The sequence below is a fragment of the Manduca sexta genome, chromosome 22, assembly GCF_014839805.1.
Source record: "Manduca sexta isolate Smith_Timp_Sample1 chromosome 22, JHU_Msex_v1.0, whole genome shotgun sequence".
Taxonomy (NCBI): Eukaryota; Metazoa; Arthropoda; class Insecta; order Lepidoptera; family Sphingidae; genus Manduca; species Manduca sexta.
Genome location: NC_051136.1, coordinates 15,664,386 through 15,686,402, shown reverse-complemented (window position 1 = coordinate 15,686,402; position 22,017 = coordinate 15,664,386). Strand labels below are relative to the sequence as shown.

The 22,017-nt window shown below is 35.1% G+C and overlaps 1 protein-coding gene across 2 annotated transcripts in view; it reads left to right on the top strand.

Annotated features, from left to right (window-relative positions):
- Positions 1–1,876: 1,876 nt before the first annotated feature.
- LOC115449694 (zinc finger protein jing homolog) overlaps positions 1,877–22,017 on the top strand; it is a 253,070-nt gene continuing 232,929 nt past the window's right edge. For both annotated transcript variants that reach the window (XM_037441612.1, XM_037441613.1), the window contains exon 1: positions 1,877–2,218. In XM_037441612.1, the coding sequence (XP_037297509.1) occupies positions 1,902–2,218 (317 nt within the window). In that variant the 5' untranslated portion in view covers positions 1,877–1,901. The remainder of the gene's footprint in view (positions 2,219–22,017) is intronic.

Genomic DNA, 22,017 nt, shown 5'->3' with positions numbered 1-22,017 from the left:
AAATTCAAAATGATTTGAAGCTCCAAAGAACTTTGAATATTGAGGACGTTTTTATGTGCCTAATGCTTGCATTTACGATTGTACGTATCAGAGACTTGTCTCTGATACTAATGTCTTACTTATCAGACACAATATCTATTAACTAAAAGTATCTATTCAGAAGGGGACATTAGAATTCATAATCTATCTGTTTACAACCGCTCTAATTACCCAGGACGTATTCCTGCGTGACAAATCCAACGAACTTCAAAAACGTCTACTTAGCTTTCTAAATTTATATTCATGTCCTCTGTTGGTCTAAAGTGTTATGTTGCGATTAATTAACATTGTGCACACATAACGCTATATTTATAATATGTTTATTTATTACTGTTTTTGGCAATTGACTTTCAAAAGTTATACTAGATTGCAATTAACAAATCTTTTTATATATCTACGTAAGTTCGTGACCTTATTTTCACGTAAAGTTTTCCCGAATAAACGTTCATAAGAATTTTTTTTCTGTACATAACATATAATTCTACAGTCCTGAGTCCTGAACATTTGATATTAGGCATAAAAAGACATTACGCCCAACAATCATGCATTCTTGTTAATAATACCTAAATATTTGAAAGGGGTCTTTAACTTTTACAAGAATTATTAAATATGTAATTTTTTCAGGGATAAAGATAACATTATATTGGTAACCGACTCCCGCACAAATGAAGCCCAGTGGCCACCGAACATGGGAGCCTCAATGTGTAAGGTCAGCCTACCGTGGAATCTTTTTGTATAGATGCTATAACCCTAAATAACCCTTAAAAAAATATTATATGGGCGCCGTCTAGGCCAAATTACTCCACTGAAGAAACGCAAGAACGAGGGTGTTTAAACTTTTACCCTGTTTTAGTGTCGACACTTAGAGCATATCACTAATCTAGGCTACTCCACGCTTTGTTCTCCAATTTATATACCTTTAGGTAATAATAGTTACATATCAGTGCCGGATTGCGAGAAGGAATAAATTAGAAACGCTTATGGGATCAGCTGTTCAACACATTTTTTTCCCGTTTCGATCTGATCTATATTTATTTTCTATCTATACTTAAAAGAAGCTTATGCACCGATGTTAGTGGGAATTAAAAAACTATTTAGACTTCAAAAGTTAATGTTTTAAATTTGTATAAAAGTAAAATGCAATCAGTAAGTAATGCATTACTACAGTACTTACGTTTTACTAATGCTTTTCAATTACGTCTCAAAGATAAATTAAAGTTACCTAAGTATTCATTTTATATTTTGATATTTTTCTTATAAAGTTCAAAGTTTTCTACTAAACTTCAATCCTGTGATAGTAACTTTGATTTAGGTTAACACAAGTTCCAGATAACGACTCTTCATAAGTTTTGATTGCTTATGTGTTAGTTGGAGTGAAAACATGTAGGGGTGTAACGTGTCATTAATTTCGTTGCACTTGTTACTGTGCGTGCGTGCGTGTATGTTAGTGAGTGTGCGTGCGTGCCGCGTGTTGTGGTGGTGTGTGCGTGCGTACGCGTGCGTGTGCGTGTAGCGCACTCATTACGCTGCATTATTTGTTACGTTAGGGCCGGGATGGGCCCGTGCCCGTCGCCCGTCCCTATCGCCGCGAGTCCTACGCTCCCTTCCGCGCCGGTATTTGAATAGGCGCGCGCGTTGCGTAACCCGCGGCCAATGACAGCGCCCCTGCACATGCACGGGGCGGAGTCCTTACGTCACCGCGCTCTGCCCCCGCCGTCGCCGCGCAGCCGCCGTGACGTCACGTAGCCGCCGCCTGCCCGCGCGCCCCGCACTCGCCCCGCGCACAATACGCGCGACCATAGCGCCGTGCCCGCCAGCGGCGCTGCATAGAAACTCACGACAAAACACTCGTGCGCTCAAAGATGGCGGATGGGTCGCCCGAGGACCGCGCCGGCCCGACTCAAATGAACGATTTAACTTTTTCCGCGCCCGATAAAGGACATCGTGACACAAAAAAGTGCAGTGACGATACATTTAACGGCGACAGTGTAAAGTTATCTTTGTACAAGGACCAGGAAACGAGTGATTCGTGTGAGAAAAGTGATACGCGCGGCGTGGCTGCCGAACGCGGGCCGCTCGCCGCGGATACACGAAAACAGACCGATGCGAACGTTCCGGAGAGCGACGACAGGAAGAAGAGATGCTTCGACAGATACGACAGCTCCGAATCTTCTGACAGGTGAGCGCTGAGCGGACTTGAGTTTATGTTACACTTTAGAGGAAACACTCGCTCGCAGTTGTTTGTTTGCGATCGCGGTAGTCTAAAGAGTCAATGCTCTAGTGACCGGAGGCTGATTTAGATGTCATGGCCATCGTGAAAAACTTCGGTGTTGCTAGGCTGAATCGGGCCATCGGCGCGGTTGAACGCCCTCGGAGTCAGACTATTACGCTGGCGGCTGGACGGCTTAGTTCAGTGAGCGTTATTAAGATCGGCGCGGCGGCGATGTCGTAATGTTACGAATTTGTTACTACAGCGACGCGAAGACGTTGCGCAGATTACATCTGGTGCAAGTGTTCGTCAGCGTGGTCGCTGGGCAGTGAGATCGGTAGGCAGACGTGTGAGACGTGAGTCGTGCTCGTGACACGACGAGCCGCTCGCGCTCGCTAAACACCTAATCTTGGCTTGTAATTAGCCACCAGCCACTAGATAATGCCAAAAATAAACATGTCGCTCTTGGATTTTTACTCGTTTCTTGTTTACATACACCTTCAGCTGGTTATTTAACGTGCACACAAGTTCAAGAGCACATACGGAACTTGGAACACTTGTTCTTGATAAATCGAAACTTGTTTCTTGCTCGGCATCCACTCTTCTTGTTCCCCAAGACAAGTGGCAAGTAGAGGGTATTCAAGGACTATGCGTTTTGGTTATGACCTACTTACACGAAAGCAAATATGCATCAAATTAAAAAAAAACATCTGACGCGAAATAATCATCTAACAGTTCAAGAACAATTTTCAGTGATGTGTTAATTCCGCAAATATATGCAAATTCTAAATGATTTACCGATAACTTGCGATTTTTAAAACTTGTACAGACATGCTAAGGATTATTTAACTAAAGCAAATACCATTAGGTAGTTATGAAACATTTTCGATAGGCATTTAACAAGTCTGTTTTCTTTCATTTTCATTCGTAACTCACACTTGCTTATTTTATTGAATACATGTGCATTTTAGAATTATAAAAGCTGGAACTCCCTTTAAATTGTATACCAGTTCATTTTGCATTGGAGTTCTTGATGCATGCATGTGTAGGTTGGAACACAGGCAGATCTAAATACTCTTACTTACTTACACCTATGTTTTATAAATAATTTAATATTAGTTATTTTACATTTAACAATACTATAGAGTATTAAAGAGTTCACTATAAAACTGCTGGAGCTAATTACTCAATTGTCACTACTAACAAAAGTTTCATGAAAATTACAAATTACTAAAGTACATGTTGTTTTCATTTGTTAAAAAACCAACTATCATTAGTAAAGTGTCAGCAATGGCTTGGCTGGAACTTGTACTTTCGTATTTTGTTAATAAAAAACTTTTTGGTGTTTTTTTTTCTTATATTACCGGGATGCATGTTCTAAAATTAAATTTTATTTCAATGAACCCCGCTGTTGTTTCATATCAATTTTATCTATTTAGATGTTATACGGCAATGATTTTTTTTTTATATACAGTCAGCAGTCATCAATAGATTTTGAAACTATGTTTTGCTCTTTATATTTATTTATCCCCAATGGGTCTTATAGTTCTTGAATAAGTTTAAACTTATTTTCGAAATTACTTCTTTCTGTGTAAGTTAATGCTGTAAAGGTATATTTAAAATGTTTTACCATTGTTGACAGTCATTTACTTTGTAGAACTGGGAAATTTTGATCATTATAATTAGTGTAGTCATGTGCGGAGGACATCCATTATATTTTGAAATTTACTTTACCGGCTCAATTATGTAATATTTTGTGTAGATACCACAGCTGATCTATGATACTAATCTTTATTTTTGTTAGTTATTATTGGACTAACTCAACATGTTATTTGACTTATGTCATAAGTATTAACAAGAATATTGAAATAAATATGCTCTGTTCTGCAATTATCTATTTCTATTAAATGTACATGTAGGCACAATACAAGCTTTCAGGTGGTCAATATATGGTCTTTTGAAAGCTCGAAAGGCACCATTACATAATTTGACGTACATCATATTGAACTTGACTCAATTTTAATATCAATGTAAACATTATCACAGTGTGACGCAAAGAATTTCCAGCTCAGATATGATAAAACATAATCTTTTTGTCTTTACACAAGCGCGCTATCGCATGTTGCGAATTTATACGTTTATCTGTTTCATATTTCTAGGCCTAGTAACCGTTATTATCTATGATATGTCGTATTTATTTCTATGAAGTACATAGGCAGGTGCGAAACGACGTGGCCTTGAGTGTGTATTAAATGGAATTTTCGAGAATATATAGCTCTGATGGTACAATGTCGTGAGATAAGTGTTTGCGCGTAGTGTCGCGATTTCAAATTTTGGATTGATAGTGTTCTAAAACTTTAAAGAGGGTTAGGTTACTAGGTGTTGCTTGTAGCATAGCTCGCGTGACTTTAATACAAAAGTCCATCACTACAGCGATTCATAGCGCAAGCTGTACGACACCAGTGGCATCTGTTTAGTCAGATAAAATTTCCATTTTTTCCCATACGAGCAAATTATCTGAATAATAAGTATAGTAAGTAAGCCTGAGTATTGAGCCTGAGTAGTGAGCCAAATTTCATCCCAATTCGTTCAGCTATTTCTGCATTTGCTTCTAACAAACTTTGTAATATTTTCACAAAAATTTGCATGTATAATATTGATGTAATAGTTATTATTGTGAGTGAGGAGTAAGATTTAAGGCACTAATTGTAGTGTCCCATTGGAAGCTAAGAGAATCGTGCCATATGTACTCATTGTGAACTTATTTTTCTCTGGCGGGAATTAAACCCGCAACCTCTTGTGTTAATTGGCATGGCGCTGCGGAAGTCACTACAGTCGTAAACACGAATTTAAGTAAGAGAGTAACATGATTAATAAAGTTTAGTTGCTATGAACTATGGAGATGTGTTCGCATACATACAAATATAACATACATGTATATATTGTGTAACTTCATACAAACACTAACTGGCAGTTTTTATTTCAAATATAAAAACGCACGTTAATTAATATTTTAAATTATTATATCTTAATTACTGTTGAGATTACATTAATTATGCCACGATTTCCATGGAGGATAGTTAAGTTTTTTTCTACTGACCACGTCTGAATATTCATATTACATTGCCAAGATCGCTGTATACTATATTTTACTTTGGATAACTATTTATCAGAGTTCTTTGCGTTTGACTCACCACCATAAGGTACCTAAACCACCTAGATATGTTTTTTGAGAATGGTACACTGCATTTTCCATCAGGTCTACATAAAAAATCAAACAGATTATTGATATTTTTACTTTCCTCGGTTCAGTGTCACATACATATTCAATGAAGGTTATACAGAAGATTTGAGTGTCATACATCTGTTTGCTAAACGTCCCATTTATATATTCACTATTGATATGAATATTTATTTAAATACGAACCGACCATGGAAACACCTCTGCAAATGGTAACACTTGTGCCGCTAACTTGTTAATTATCATAAATTCGTAATATTTCCCGGACCGTAGAGGCGTTCATTGTTAAATGTATTTTATCGACAGATGTGTCGATTTAATCAAATTTATGAGTTTAAAATATTTGCACCGACAAGTGGCGGAGTTCTTGATTTTTTACAAAAAAAATTTGTAATTTTTCATCTTCAAAACAAATTCAATCGCTAAATGCATTACAATTTTGTATAATATTCTTACTTATGTCGTGGAACTTTCTGTAAATTAAGCCAATTTTTTATTAATCCTATATCTTATCATTTGCTTAATTAGAAAAATCACATTTGGTTTAAGTGCCAGTCAGTATATGAAATACAATCCAATGTATGGTCAGCCCCAAATAAGACGTCGTCAAGCAGAAATTTCATATTACTTTATATCTTGAGTGTTTATGCGTATAACATTAATTTAAGCCTGTGTGCACACGATGTTAGATGTCGGTGCCGCCTGTCCGGGGCGCACCCAGGGGCTCGGGTGCGGTCCTGCACGCGCGGCGGTTATCGCGTGCGCCCGTGTGTGACCCACATAGGCGACATTATCTGCGCGATATCGAACGGCCACGGAATTGGGACTCGGCGCTTTGCCGCGACTAGCCGAATTACGCTTGGCTATGCGTTAATTGACGAAAAAATAGAGAATGCTGAATGAGAAGGATAAACCAACAGCTAATTGACATAAGCGACATTTTTGTTTTTCGAAAAGTTTTAACTAGGTTGAAATAAACGTATAAAAAGTGCTGATTTTAAATATGTATGAAACTTAGTGTCGCAACAAATGTCGCTTGAGTCAATTAGCCATTCAACGGTCGATGTACAGTTTTATTGTTACAGTAGTAGTCAGTAAACTATATCCATATAATTTTGTTAGTTATTTATGTCATGAACTTTGCAGTTATAACAATATCTCCTTACTCGTAGTTCAACAACAATTGGAGATATCGGTCCAAGACGCTGAATTGTCATCACGATGTCAGACTGCTCCCAAAAGTAAACTCGTGGGAGTCAGATCCGATTTATAAAGACCATTAAATACATCCTTCCGTCAGCGTTTTGGCGTGAGAATTTATAAATCCTCATTAATTAAAACATATTGGTTTAAACACTACGTGTAGGTGCGTGAGAAAATATATATTCAAAATTCCCACTTTGGGAAAGGTACTAATTCGTTTCCTTCACCTTTTGAATGCGATATCTAAATAAACATTAAAAGTAGGTATCAGGTTAATGCTTCTTTCCTCCACGTACTATCAGTGGATTTCCGCGCCATATCGTTTACGTTGGTTTTTTGTTACGTAATTTTGTTTGGCGTTTTACATTAACAGGGCCTACTGATTAATTATGCTTAATCAGATTACAGCATAATAATCTAAAGAAGTGATTAAGGCAATTACTGCATTTTTTTAAAGCAGAAGGCCGGCAAATGATTGTGATTTGTGAGTCATCTATCACTATTCGTGAAGTCGCATAAATCACATTTGCATTACCAAATATTAAACGTGAAGGAAATATCCATTACTTAATATTTCCAAATAATTTAACATATTGTAGTATTATTTTCACGGTGAGAAGTTTTCTTAAGTTTGTGCGTAACATGTACTCCTGTAGGGGATAAATTTTCAAATATCTTTACAGTAACTTGTGCCTAAAATTTAACTTTATGGAGGTGTTGGTTTTAAGTTGTGTTTTAAGTTATTTATTAGTTGACATAATGTCCAGGGACATAATAGAAAAAGTTACGAAAATTGGCTTTAAAAATATAATCGACATCGCTAATGTAGATTTATTAGGCCTATCTAAAAAGTAACATCGAGTCCTGTTATCACGGCTTCGGCGTAATCGATAGTGCAGCACTCGAGCAGCGTGTCACGTGACGTTATCACGCTCACTAACAGGTAGGGGTGCGTACGATATGAATTTCCTCTAATTTCGCGATATGCCGAACGTAATCTCTGTTTTAGCGCCATTTTATCAGGTACCAATTTTATTATTTCCACTTCAAGTCTATATATTGGAATAACGATATGGCTTTATCCAGTGATAGTCAAGATAAATGATTTTCCCTATTATACTTATAACATTGGTTAGCTTCTTGTACTTATACAAATATTATGGTAGGCTAATACTGAATTTAAGTAAAGTTAAGTATAAATAAATAAATAAATAAAAAATGCAAAAGAAAAAAAATGTGAACCGGATTTGGTCGTCTAATAAAAACGTATGTATTGTTAATTCTTATTTGGTCTATTGCGATACGGGCCTGGAGCCTGCCATTAACAGATGTAATAATTAAATAGTTGTATCTATGAATAAGTAAATAAAAGTTTATTAAGAAAATGTTTGTAACATAAATTAAAGTATGTACCGAAATAAATAGACTAGACACTCCAATGTAGTGGTCATATCGGATATATGCTTGTCTTTATGATAACTCAATTGATCAGTTTATCGTCCACTAGACCGAAAAAAATTGATTTTGTTTAACGTTTTGCAGATCAATATTTAAATTTAATTGTTGATTGCCTTAGATATCGATTTTTATAGTTCAAGGATTTATTCATGTGAATAAATATATTTATATTTAATTACAATATTAAGATGAAGTCGATTTGATGAAGGAGATACAGTTAAAGCAGTTAATATAAGGGACTAGTTTTTCTCTTAGAAAACTATTATGTTACTTGCTAAAATATTAAGAGTATGTTAATGTAACTTTAAAGCTTTCTCTAATCAAAATCGTACCTTAATTTACATTGTCTCATGTCTGCTTCTTGTTTGCTTTAAGGATCGTGTTAACTACTCACTAAATAAAAAATCTGGAATTTGGGAACATTAAAAAAATCACCATATAAGTTAAAAGTGATCTGTTCACCGATTCACATTGATACAGACTGGATACTGTCAAAACAATCACATGAAATAAAAATACATAACTTAGCAGCAAGAGATATAAACTATTAAACGAAATCGCGTGATATAAAAATACCAATCAGTAATAAATAGGTATACAATATTTTGCAATCTTAAAGCGAAGCTCAACAAATCGGTATTTACAAGTCTCATTACAAACCGGAAGACGGAAAACTTGCCGGTCAGGTTAGGGTTACTAACCTTTAAAAATAAATATCGTTCGACATTTTATTTTGCATAATAATCTATACCAGAATTGACTAATTAATAACATACGTTAATAGAAACGGAATAAAGTTATTAATTACACACCATACTTTATATTTTAGAAAAGTAAATAATATCCAGATTCGGGTGGTACATTTCAACGTGGCAACCCTAGGCCCCTTCATAGTTTTCCATAACCGCTATGTTACGCGGCCTGTCGTGCGTAAACATTACGTATTAATTGTCACATACAAAGTAGTCGTGAAGTGTACAAAGAAATAACGCCTTTATTGCGTTAGTACTTAATTTTACACCATTTTAGCGGTATTATTTTGGTGTTTGGAATCTATTGTGTCTAAAACGAACATTTAAAGTGGACATTGTGTTATCAGTGACCCACAATTGCCCCGTCAGCGTACTAAAGCAATTATAACGATATGCAAATCATGATAACTCTGAAATCTGTATGTTGGCTTAATCATATAATTACAAACAATCCCAAAATCCGGTAACTTACTTATGGAATCACATCGTCGTCTTTTACGACGCAATAATATAATAATATATAATAATAATTACACGTGACTTTATGAGCTAACTTTCAACGCTACGTACAGTTAAAGTATCCTAGAGAACTAAATAATAAATTACTTAACTAGCCATAGAAAGAAATACAACACTTGGCAATGAAAACCACACATTGACTTTTGATAGACCTCTTTCGATAGAATTGGTTAGCTTCGGGTTCAAAATGTACCTGTCTCTGATTCGATTAGTCTTATGGCATTTGCTGACGCTTACTGCACTTATAATAAAGTATTTTATTATCATTGAACCTTGCACGTCGTAAACATAAGACAACACACAATGCCCAGTACCAATCACAACCGAGTCATTAGGAAACTGGCGCGAAACTTTTAACAAGTGACGTGGAAGGGCCGACAAAACGAAAACAAGTTAGTTGCACGATCGGCAGGTAGGGCGTTCACGCGGACCTAAGCCACAAAGGGTGAGCAGTAAAATAAAAAGTTAGGAGTTCTAACCGGGCGCGTCGGGGGACACCGAACGGGTTCCCGACGGCGCTGTGGTACGTAACCGACAACGTATTGCATTTATTTTTATTTTTCAAAGTTTCTTCCGTCGGTGTTAATGTTTCGAAAGTTCGTGGATGGAAAGCTATTAGTGCTTGCATGTTAACCTTTTGATACGTATCACAAAGCAACGTTTTTACGGCTAGAGAATTCGTCAGTCTGAGTAAGTAACGTGCGAAAGTTCCGAAAACATCTCCATCAGCAACAATTCATAATAAAATACATATTAATCAAATACAAAATGCTTATCACACTAGGTCTAAACAATTTTATCTTCTACTTATATGGATTATTTAAGAAATTGCATAACTAGAGGTTGTAATGACCACAATGATAAAAGAAAATCGTGTTATTTAGACTACTCAGTTGTTAGGTATAATTAGTAATTTACAATCAGTATTTTGTTGTATACGCCGGCTGTGAATGTGGCAAGTTATCAGCGTACGCCGTACGTCAATGATTTCATAATAAAGGTTAATAGAGCAGTATTTGCGATGTAGAATTTATCTTTTAAAAGTTTTTATATTGAAATGTTTCAATGTAAAACGTAGAAGTTTGTTTATTCTGCTTGTGAAGGCTAAGAAATAAATATAAAAGACTAACAAGTATTAATAAGGATTTATTGTATAATCCAATGAGTTTGTTCGGAGCTTATTTCCACACAAAACTGTATCATTCCAACTCCGGGTAAATAATTCAACCTACACGTTGTTGAACTGTAACTTCTACAAATGTTATCAATTTAAATAGTTTGTTTGAGCCATTACAGTTAAATTCCGGCCAGTTGTTTTCATTCGAACTACACTATTTGTTTCATATAAATTTGATAGTTATTATATTTATTTTTACTGGCTATATAATCGTTCACGATTAATTTCAATTATCTACAAGTTGTCCTACGTTTATAATTAAAAATATTGTAAATAGGGTACCGGACTAATTTTTGTTCTTTACTATTATCATATATTTACGTTATATAAATTATAACACAGAAGGAATTATAAAAATCCGGTAAAAAATCAACAAGTTATAAGTCTTTGAATTTCGGTGGAAGGGGTAATTAACAAGAAACAGAAAAGAGACGAAATACCCACATTTGACGTCATCGAGAATTACGACGCGTGTGAAAGAAAGAGATGAAGCGATATCCCCACAACGCGCCCACTTTTACACGTTACAATATTTGAAATATGGATTACTAGCTCATTTTTTAACCAATTTTTATTCAGTTTTTGCAAGAGTGCTTCTTTTTCGTATTATTAGCCTCTACATATAGAAAAATGTACAAAATCAAGCATAGGCCGGTTCCCTATTCCGCTAGCCGGCTGGCTACCGTGTGGCTGCGCAGCGACCGGTCGCCCTCCCCCCTCTCGCCTTGCCCTCCCTGTCATTAGAAGCGTGCGCGGGCGCATTGGCCCTCGGCCGTTGCATGCCCCGGCCTCGTCCGCTCGAGGAACCTCGGGTGAACTGCTTGCCGATGAATTTGGAGCCCGTTCGCGTTTGGCTTGTTTTAGAATATGCTAAATGGGTTGAACAAGTTTGTATAAAAGCTTTTGAAATAGAATAGATGGTTGACAATATGTTTGAAACAGAATATGTAAACTCGAAAATTATAAACATGAAAAAGTAATGAATGTGACAGAATATGGATCAGAGGGTAATTTGTATTGTTCGATTATAGATATAAATACAGCGAGTTAAAATGCATGCACTTTTAAAATAATGATTGACACTCACCGTTAACGTGTCAAAATATTTTTGGTTGTTTTGGCTCATTGCAATGTTGCGGCCCATACATGATGTATGTTCGCGAACTTTAACTAAAAACTCATTCGCACAAGAGAAGACAATGGCTTATCCGTTAGCGCAACGCGGCTCGATATCACTACGTTGGTAAAAAATTAAAAATATTTATTCATTCCGAATAAATCTTGACACGAGAATGACGCGCAAACGGTGAACTGTCCAGCTATGGCCACACACAACCGCGCAGGGACAGTGCCGTGTGCGGGAATAAAAACATCAGTGCATTTTATTTGAACCCAGTTATATAGGCCTGTCATTGTAGTTATTGCAACATTTAATGATTGACACGAGTCATGGCACATTTACTGTGTAATACCACACAAAACTTTAAATTACAAATACATGATAACTAAGCTCCCGAAACATTAGATATTCAATTTCAAACCATATAAAATAGCGTGTCACCGTGACAGCAAAAAGTTTCTCCCGTTCTCTGCCCGTGTAACGAAAGCTCGCAGTAGAAGGGGCTTTATAAATGCTTTGTTTTGTGCTTAACGTTTCAGGAATGTTCGAAAGAAACTTTAACAGCTAAGACTGTTTAGAATTGTAAATGTACTTGTAAAAATACCTTTTGTATACAGATCTTATAAACTGGATTATGCATTTACATATAATCTTAATGGCTTGCCGCGGATGAAACACGAGAAGCGTGGCAAAGTTGCCACCACTTCCGCCATTTATTATGTCATCATCATCTGAAGGTATCTAGGGACGGAAACGGGCAGAATCAGTGATACAAATAACTGTGTATACGGACTAGTTGCGAGTTTGCAGTTTATATTGGTAGTTGGTAATAAGCTGACCTAATTATAATTTGTAATATCGATGTCACTGTAGTAAATAATATTATACTACATATTATTTTTATATGAGAAATGTATAACACATTAGTAGTCATAATGCTAATCAAACTTTTAAAATTATAGTTTTCTCATACAGGAAATTTCAAAGTTCCTTAGAGCCCAATTAAACATTAAAGTTTTACCAGTTTTATTTATTATATCTCTTTATTTGAAACCTAGGTTTTTCGTATTAAATAAGTATATAGATAGTAAGACTACGTAATATTTATTTAGAAACAATAATCAGCTAAAATTACAACTGCATAGCTAAAGTATCCACACGCAAGCTTCTCGTTACAATGTAGTAAGGTCTCTGTAATAAATACGTAAAATGAATGCAATAAACATAAGTATGATGTATAAATGGTGTTTCATTAAAATTAATGGAAATATGAAGTCGCGTGTGTATAATTACTTGAAATGAGATTTTCGATTAAAGATGAGTTAGGTACTTAGTATTAGTAAAGATCAATTGTCAGGCCAAAGACAGGAGTTGCCGAAAATATTAGGGTTAATGACTTCTGATTTTCTGTAATGCGTATTTTGGTTTGATTTTTTTTATTATTTTGTAGTGATTGTGTTAGCTTGAGTGGTATTCATTAGCCTAATCCTTTTCATTATTGCATGGTTACGATGTAATTGAATGTTGTTTATGCTGTTTATTTTTTTTAATTTCAGCAATATTCTTTTATATACGTCAGAATAAAGTGTGGATGGACTTGACTTGTAGAAATGGTGTTTGAGTTAGGCGAGGGTAGATCTGTGGCGTAAATTACGTTGTAGTATATTTATTATTATGTATAAAAAATACATAAAGCTTAGAGTTTTTGTTTGTTTGTTCAAATGCGTTAATCGCCTTGGAATTACCGTCTATTACTAATAATAATAAATAAAAAATATTTTAGTGTTGGATAACGTGTCGAGGATTTATAGCCTCGACAGGTTATCCATATGTTATTGCAGTTATCTGCATTAAAGAAAAATGTTGCAATAAGGAAAACACCTTCGCGCGGGCGAAGCCGCGAGCAAAAGCTAGTAAAGTATACTATGAGATAAATATTATATTAATGGACATGATTCGTATACAATCAAATATTTTATCGAAATAATATTCCCCATGCATCAGTTCGCTATTAATTATTATCCGTAATGCTAATTTCTAATGTCACATTTAAATAGAAATTCATATTTACATTTGTAATAATTTCTAATGGTGGCACAAGGAAGCGATTCGCAATAGTTATTGCCTATCCATTCGCTTATTACCGCTGTGACCCTAACTGTGGTGAAATTTCCTCACACGACCCTTCGTTAGCCAAGCAGATATAAATTGATAGTCGGTGAGGCTGTCCAACAGTTATTTATATGACGATTCGATCTTGATTGTGTATATTGTATGTTGGAATCGCGACTTTGCCTGGAAAGCTTTGAACTTATTTGGATTTGGTTTGAATGTATGTATACTCATCCTTATTAAGAAATTAAATTATTTTGAATGAGAAAGTTTGAGTTACGTAAGTATGCAGCTATAGTTAATAGAAGACTGGAAAGTGGTAAGCGATAGACAGGGTTACTACTTATTAGTTGTAAATCACTACCCATTATCGCTGAAAATTTTCAATAATAGTGGCAACCTTAAGTTAGATATAGAAATCAATATTCGAGCATTTCCCTGATAGGCCGACACATATATAATCAATATTGTATATTTCCCATAAACATAGCTTCATAACATTTGCTTACTTAGCCGTGACGGAAGCGATTATGTTGATAATTATAGCTTTTGCTCGTGGCTTCGTCCGCGTGAAGGAGATTTTCCGTATATTTTTTTTTTCCCACTTACTTAATATGTATCGTTATATTATGACCAAATTACACAAAATCATTATAAATTATAGCCTATGTGTTATTTTTATGTATAATCAATATTACTGTAAAGTTTCATCCAAATCCGTTCAGTACGTTTTCCGTGAAAGAGGAATACATAAATACATCCATCCTCACAAAATTTTGCATTTATGATATTAGTAGGCTTATAAAATTACAGATGTTATTTCTGTATTCAAGTTAATAATAAACTCTACATTTAGATATATCATAACGGCTAACAGGTACATTTCCAATGAATTCAAACTGTCCAAGTTCCGATCGGTAGCGCGATAGAGCGTCGCGATCGCATTTGTGACGATACGACACCGGTCCGCCGCGCTCAGGTAGAAACTGAGTCATCACCATTGGTCGTTCAACTTGAGTATTGTTTATTTGTGTTTTTATTTTGCTCGGTGCATGACGCGTGCGCGGTCTGGACGGATTTGAATTATATCTAGACCCGCGCGTTAAGGTAATTGATCGAATAAATTAAGAATATTTGGAAATGTTATCTACTTATACGTAAAGCAAATAAAACTAAATGACGAAAGATTTTATTTTACATTAAATGAGGAAAAGGCTCCGGTTCTTACATTCGTGTCTTTAAACTCTAGGAAATATATACTTCTAACTGCGAAGTGTTCAAGACACCTTATTTGTTGAGTTTTCAGTTTAGGTCGCTGTAGATAAATATGTATTTTACACACTCCTAGTTTAGTTTGGTCCAAAGGTCTCTTATCGTAAATATACGCGACATTATGAATGTAGAAACAACTTTTTGAATAAGAAAATTACTCTCTGCAAGACTAGGGGGTCTGAGAATCTTAGAGGCGGCCCTGTGCTCTGCCCGCGTATAGCACGGCCACTACACGTCTCGTTTCTAGACAGTATGTAATCATGTTGTAATTTTTATGAAAATCCCCTGCGCGGTGCCGAGAAATAGTAACGAATGTGGGATTTTTATAGTTTGCACGAATGTGCTGCGGTAATGATTAGTGTCTGTCGTAATAGTTCAAGTTTTCGCAAATGACGTCATGTGCTTGAGTGTCTGAATGTTTGGTTAATAAGTAGGAAATAAAATAACTGATTATTAACTTCTAATAATAAATAACTAATCGCTATATAACCCTACTTTGTTTATTTTATTTATGGGTTTTCCTTGTCATATAGTGTTTTGACGTATTCGCTGCGCCATGCGTGTAGATAATACGATCGTGTGAAAACCAGTTCAATTTCATTGTTATAATATAAATTGAATGTACCCAGATTACAATTTAAGCTTTTTTTTTTATTTAGATATAACATCCTCATATTACAGTTCGAATTTTTAACTTGAAAAAGTACTGGGATCATTAAGACAAAAATAGCTGGTCAAATTCTAAAATTCTTATTATAAATGCATATCAAGTTTGACTTTTTTATATTTTAGTATAAAGAAACATGGCCAAGTAAGCAGAAGTACACATGTGTACGAATATGCATAAATGTTTTGCAATTTTTAATTTGGTCAGTTATTATCGTTGCTGACTTAAGAGTATTTGAGTTCGCGTGTCAGTTTTTTGGTTTTAAAGCGTGTTAGTAACGAGTTATCATACTCACGTGTAATATTCACAATGACACATATATGGCGTGACGGTTTCTTTATCATTATCAAGGCTGTGAAGAATTCGTGATTATCAGATAATGCCCGTATCACGTTATGGATAATTTTGTCAAATTAAACATGTGAAATGCTTTGATCATGATAAGTAGAGATTAAATTTGCTGTATGTTCATGTAGAATTGTTACATTATTTCTCTGTATAATCGTGTTTATTTTACTGCTCCCCAAGAAATACTCAACTAAAATAATTTGTATTTTTTGTGTTTTTAAAGATGTCTGAGTTGTACGAATATTGTATTTGCTATGACTTTATAATAATTTTAATAAATCGTAGTATTATAATTTGTTCAAAATTCATAAATACGAATACATTTTACATTAATTTGTAAACTAAAATATCCATTCACGCAACGGCACCAAAACACAATGCCACTGCAACAAGCCAATTATTTCACGTCACACGTATTCAATGTACACAGTTTGGACACGGACGAAATGGTGCGCTAAAACTTGTTAGATATGAAATCCCAACGGGCGGCATTCTTCATGCTCGAAGCCCTTACAATTTTAACGGTAACTAACTCGCCGTAGCGTCTTGTAAGTACTGTGGACGTGAACAGAACAATCTAGAAGATTTTAACATTTAAATACATGGCATGCTGGCAATAGGATTTGAAACTAATTAAAAAGTAAAAGACAAACTGTCAAATTTAAAAAACGAACGAGCGACTCGTCAGCGTCTTATCATTCGCCAGTTTTCTCCCCAATTGTCTATTGTTAACCAGCAGCTACCGTTGTTATGTTATCATTGAAGGCTTAAGAACGAGTTGGTCTGTTAGAAACATAAATTATATTGATTATACATTTTTTTTTTATTTGAAGACAAATGTTCCTCGCTTCATGTTATGTTCCTTTTACACATAGTTTATTGATATAAAATAGAAAAACTAAAATTGTCTTCCCAACGCAGCAGTGTAGAGTGTGCTACTTTGCGTACTTGGAATTTAAACAGTATCAAACTATCTGCTTGTTTAGTACCATTGGTGATTCAAGTAATGTTAAGAATCGAGACTAGAGAGGTTTGTGATAACTTCCAAGAACTACATCGATAATTCACCTTCGCATATCGAATTACTAGGGGTGAAAAACACTCGAATGGAGTACTTAGTGAGAATATTACGGAACTATTTCAAATGTTATATCTAAAGCCACTTATTAAACATGTAAGCTACGGTTCCGAGAAGAATTGAATACATATCGATACAAGAAATAACCTTTCGTTAATCAGTAACATTCCGTTGATTCTGGAAAAAATATCCCTAAGGCTTTTCTCTATAACAAGATTTAAATTAAACGAATCCAGAAAAAAGCAGGCACGGTCTAGTGCCGTCGCGTTTGTTCTAAATAATTGGGCTTTCCGAGAACCGTACATGGTTTAAACATGGCAAATTGGTCGGTTGCGAAGCGTTTTATGCCTTACAAATTAATCAATGCGATTGATAATGTCACGGGTAAAAAACTGGGCAGTGAACAAACGGCAGTTTTAATGTTCCGTCGTTGAATTCCATGTTTGATTTATTTATCAATGATTATGATAATATTTTCATGATAATTATAAAAATGATAATAGCGCAAAGATGTTTATATACCTCTGCATTGATTATGAAGATCATCCAAAAAGACTAGCGTTATAACGCCAACATATATCAATAGATAGGTTGGTAACGCTTTAAAAACAAAACGTGGTTGAAAAAACATACCTATTCATTCATAGTATTTTCATAATGAAAAAGGATAAAATTGTAGTCCCATATTTTTTTTTATTTAAAAAAAATCACCAGACATTTCTTTAGTCTTTCTTAACTTACCTTATACATGAGGACAGACTTAATCTACTGCATAGTGTTCGATTATTGCGATGGAGCTAGGACCCGCCACGAGTTAAATGAATGTCGAGTTATAATTGGCTAGAAGAATTTATAGGTACCTTAAACTCTCTTCGTATTCCGGAAACGCATAAAGTCGTTATTTATACTTTACAAACATTTGATTTCAATTAACTCTTGGATCATTAATAATGTTTTAATTATAAATATAATACGTAATTATGTTTCAAAGGTGGGAACATCGTTTTATTGACTTAAATTGGCTTAGGGTATAATAAAAACAGATTGCGGTGTTTTGTTGCCGGCTTGTTAAGTTATTAATTTAAACCCTGTTTAAAATTCGATGTGTGTCAAATTTGGTAAAATAGAACCTACATCCGCAAATATCCCAACATTTTTCTAGGCATCCAGTCTAGTACGACGCGTTAAATTTTATTTGATTTATTTACCCACCCCACTTAAAATATTTCTTGAATCTTTACAATATTCGGGTGCGTACTGCATCTGCAGTCACACTTCACCGTTTAATTGGCCAGGCCTATCAAAATACTAATTTTATCATCTGGAAAAAGTGTTTAATATACAATTTATACATAATAACATGTCCTCGCAATAGTTTTAATACTATCAGACCGTGTGCTATCAGTGGAACAGGAAAATACGATACCACATCCTTCCTACCAATAAATCCCAATTAGTCAGGACTCGGTCGACCGTATCGAGACTATTTAATTAGACGCCGATACTATAGATGCCTAATATTCTAGAAGTAATACTAAACATTTAACTGTACAGTTAAAAGTTAATGCGCATGAGCTTTCACGCTTCGTAGTTTTGTGCATTATTACTATTGAATAAAAAAGTGATAATAGGAGCCATCGCAGCATTTTTAAACCATAGCAGGTTTCACTTATCAGGAAAATATGTTGATATTGTGTGATTACAATACTAACATATATTCATTCGTAATGGCTTTTAGTCACGGTAGAATAAATATACCATTGCCCTTCTTGCCTCAACCGCAAAACACGTAGTGCATTAATTCCAAAAACAGAATATTTGTTGATACAAATTTGGTGTCTTCCTACAAATGAACTAGAAACATACAAGACAAATTCTTGTTAACACAATTCCAATACATTTTTGTAAAAAACGTGTATTATTTTCCTATTAAAATCACCTTATAAGCACAAAGGGACCATAATAAGGTAAACGTCTCTTGTACACCAATATTGTCCAAGCACTTTACATCTATTAGCTACATTAACTTTGTTATCGTGCTCTCAAACGGTGTCTAGTGTAGGCACATTCGTCCTATCTACATAAAGAGTACTACCATTCCTGTCGCCAGGGCCAAAACATTGGAACAAGTATCAGAACACGATGTTATCTAGGGCCCCGAGGTCTCACGTTACACGTCGACGTCGTAAAGAATCAGTGCAGCCGCGGGCCTAATGTAGGAACAGGTTCTGCGTTAATGCAATTATCGGTCGGCTCGGGAACTCGGACTGACCGACTGACTGCCTCATGAGTGATGGTGAGAACTGACATGTGACAACTTAGGCCATCAAGCTTACTATGTTAGGTTGCTTTCGAGCACAGAATATAAATATGAAAGAGTATATAAAAAGCATTGAAGTGCTAAAGTTTTAACATTTTTAAAGTATGTATTTAGCACAAAACTATAAATAAAATAAAATATATTTATAATATAAAAATAGCATTTATTTTAAACTCTATTTTACATAAGGATTTAAACGAAATATTAAACTATGTTTCTTAAATGTATAAAATAGTGTTATAGTCGTCTGTGGCGTAGGCCTCTTCTTAATATTTTCATACATCTCTTTCCCAGGTCTTACTCATCCAATGGTAAGAAATAATTTAACATTAAATGCATTTGAAATAACAACTTGGAATAATGTAATCGAAATCAGATTAAAATTAGGTTGATGTTTAAATAGTAAAAAACTATGTACGTCATTGATTATTTTTATTTATGATCTATTATTGCGGCTCAAATCGATTCGTAGACTCCATTTAATCATGTTTTAGATCTAAATTGTCAATTTAGCCTGATAGGAATCGTGGCATTTCCATTTAATGATACAAGTGTAAAAACTAAGTTATGTTTAGTATGACGTCTTCGACACGACTCATTTGTGTTGCTTTTTCTTACAGTATGATTGCTTTTGTACTGCATTGAACTGACTGTCAGATCTTAGTCATTCTGTTGAAGCAGGGTGTAGAAATACCGCAACGGTGTAAAATTGTGCGAGCTACAAATATTTGTTCAGGACATGAATTTTATTTGAGTCGGCTCTCGTATTTCCTATACTGACGGATTGTGACATATTATAGATTCTACGATAGTGATGATTCCACAATCAGGACTGTGAACGTGACCAGTTTATTTATTTATTTATTGCCTTTTGTTTTCCCGTCGTGTCGTGTTCTGACAAACATCGGTCCTGTGCGGGCATGTTCGTCAGAAATCAATTGTTTCCATTGGATTTGGACACTAAATTAATTGAATGAACATCGATTTTGAACGGTCTGCATTTGCGGTCATTGTTGGCGTATTTTTTCCATTCGAATACGAAACATTTAAAGAAGTGTTTTCGCGGTATTTTTTGCCGTGTTTTATGATTGGGCCGTTATTGTTTTGTTATATATAATTGTTCGTGTCGATATAAAATTGTTCTGTTTATATGCGCGACCTCTATCTAAGGGTCGAGAGAGGTCGATGTCAAGGGCGGAGTGCTCGTATTGGCGAGATTGTACGGGTCGTCTGTTTGATACAGTATTTACATACGTCGACACGTGTCTATTTTTCCAATAGTAGATATTATCTCTAGTGGAATGGTATTATTAACCATGCTCTGTCTTTAGTTCATTATTACGGTATATAATGGTATGTGCGGGCCAGCACAATTATGGTGACAGCAAAGGACATCCACACACTTTGGAAAAATCCTGTTTACTATATTTTATCTTGTATAGCTAGATTGACTGGCTCGGGTGACGTTATTTCAACTAAACCACAATATACATAATAAACTACATAAACATATCACAAAGCAACTTATTAAATTTGGCAATTATTATGCTTTTAACTTAGTTTTATATACAGCATCACGCCTTTAATCTTTTCAGGTGTAGGCAGAGATGTAACACCCACATTTCGCCAGCTGTGTTAAGTCCCATGTGCCGTTATTATTTTTATGGCCTTTTTTATTATCACGGATTATAAACTGTCATAGGTTTAAGACGTTGCATTAGTGGATACATTCGCGATGAGCCGTAATGACATGAAATTAAAAAGGGGAAATAGTGGTGTAATTTCTTTGTATTTACACCTGGTAGCAAGACAGTGGCGTTAGAATACAATGTTAACTATAAAGATTGTATTTATGACGATCGACTGAATTATACCGCCCATGCTTTACTGGATACCACGGCTGATTTAGGGGTGTGAGTTGTCTAAGCGTTGTTATATAGTGTTTTTTAATGAATTCCTTGATTCGTCGCCATTTAGAATTCGCAAGTGTTATATGGAATCTGTTATAGTCAGTGCACCAATGTTCTTATAAAAACCGTCCCGCTTTAATATAATTCCGTCACGAAATGTACAGAAACAGCACGACCTTGTATTTATACCGATGTGTTAATGGGTTTTGTCAGTGAGAATTTGCTGAAGCTACGCAGCCGCGAACTGAACTCTTTCACCTACCACAAAGCCGAACAAATATCGGAAATCATTTGCTTAAGGAGTGTCACCCATAATGAAAGCAGTGCCAAAGTGTCAGAGTCGATATATTTTTGATTTCTCAATAATTTCAAATACAAATCGCTGGTTCATGATTACAAGGTCCTATGTAAATTTATGTTTTAAATTTTCATGTTGGTAAAAATTGGAAAACACAGTAAGTCAAGGTTCCCCCATAACTTATCTTTCGGGATTATAAGATTTTTTACGGAAAAAAAAATAGAATTATGTGATATCTATAACATGAGCAAAAATATAATATAAGACTTGTAATAGTGAGCCAGTGAAATGTAG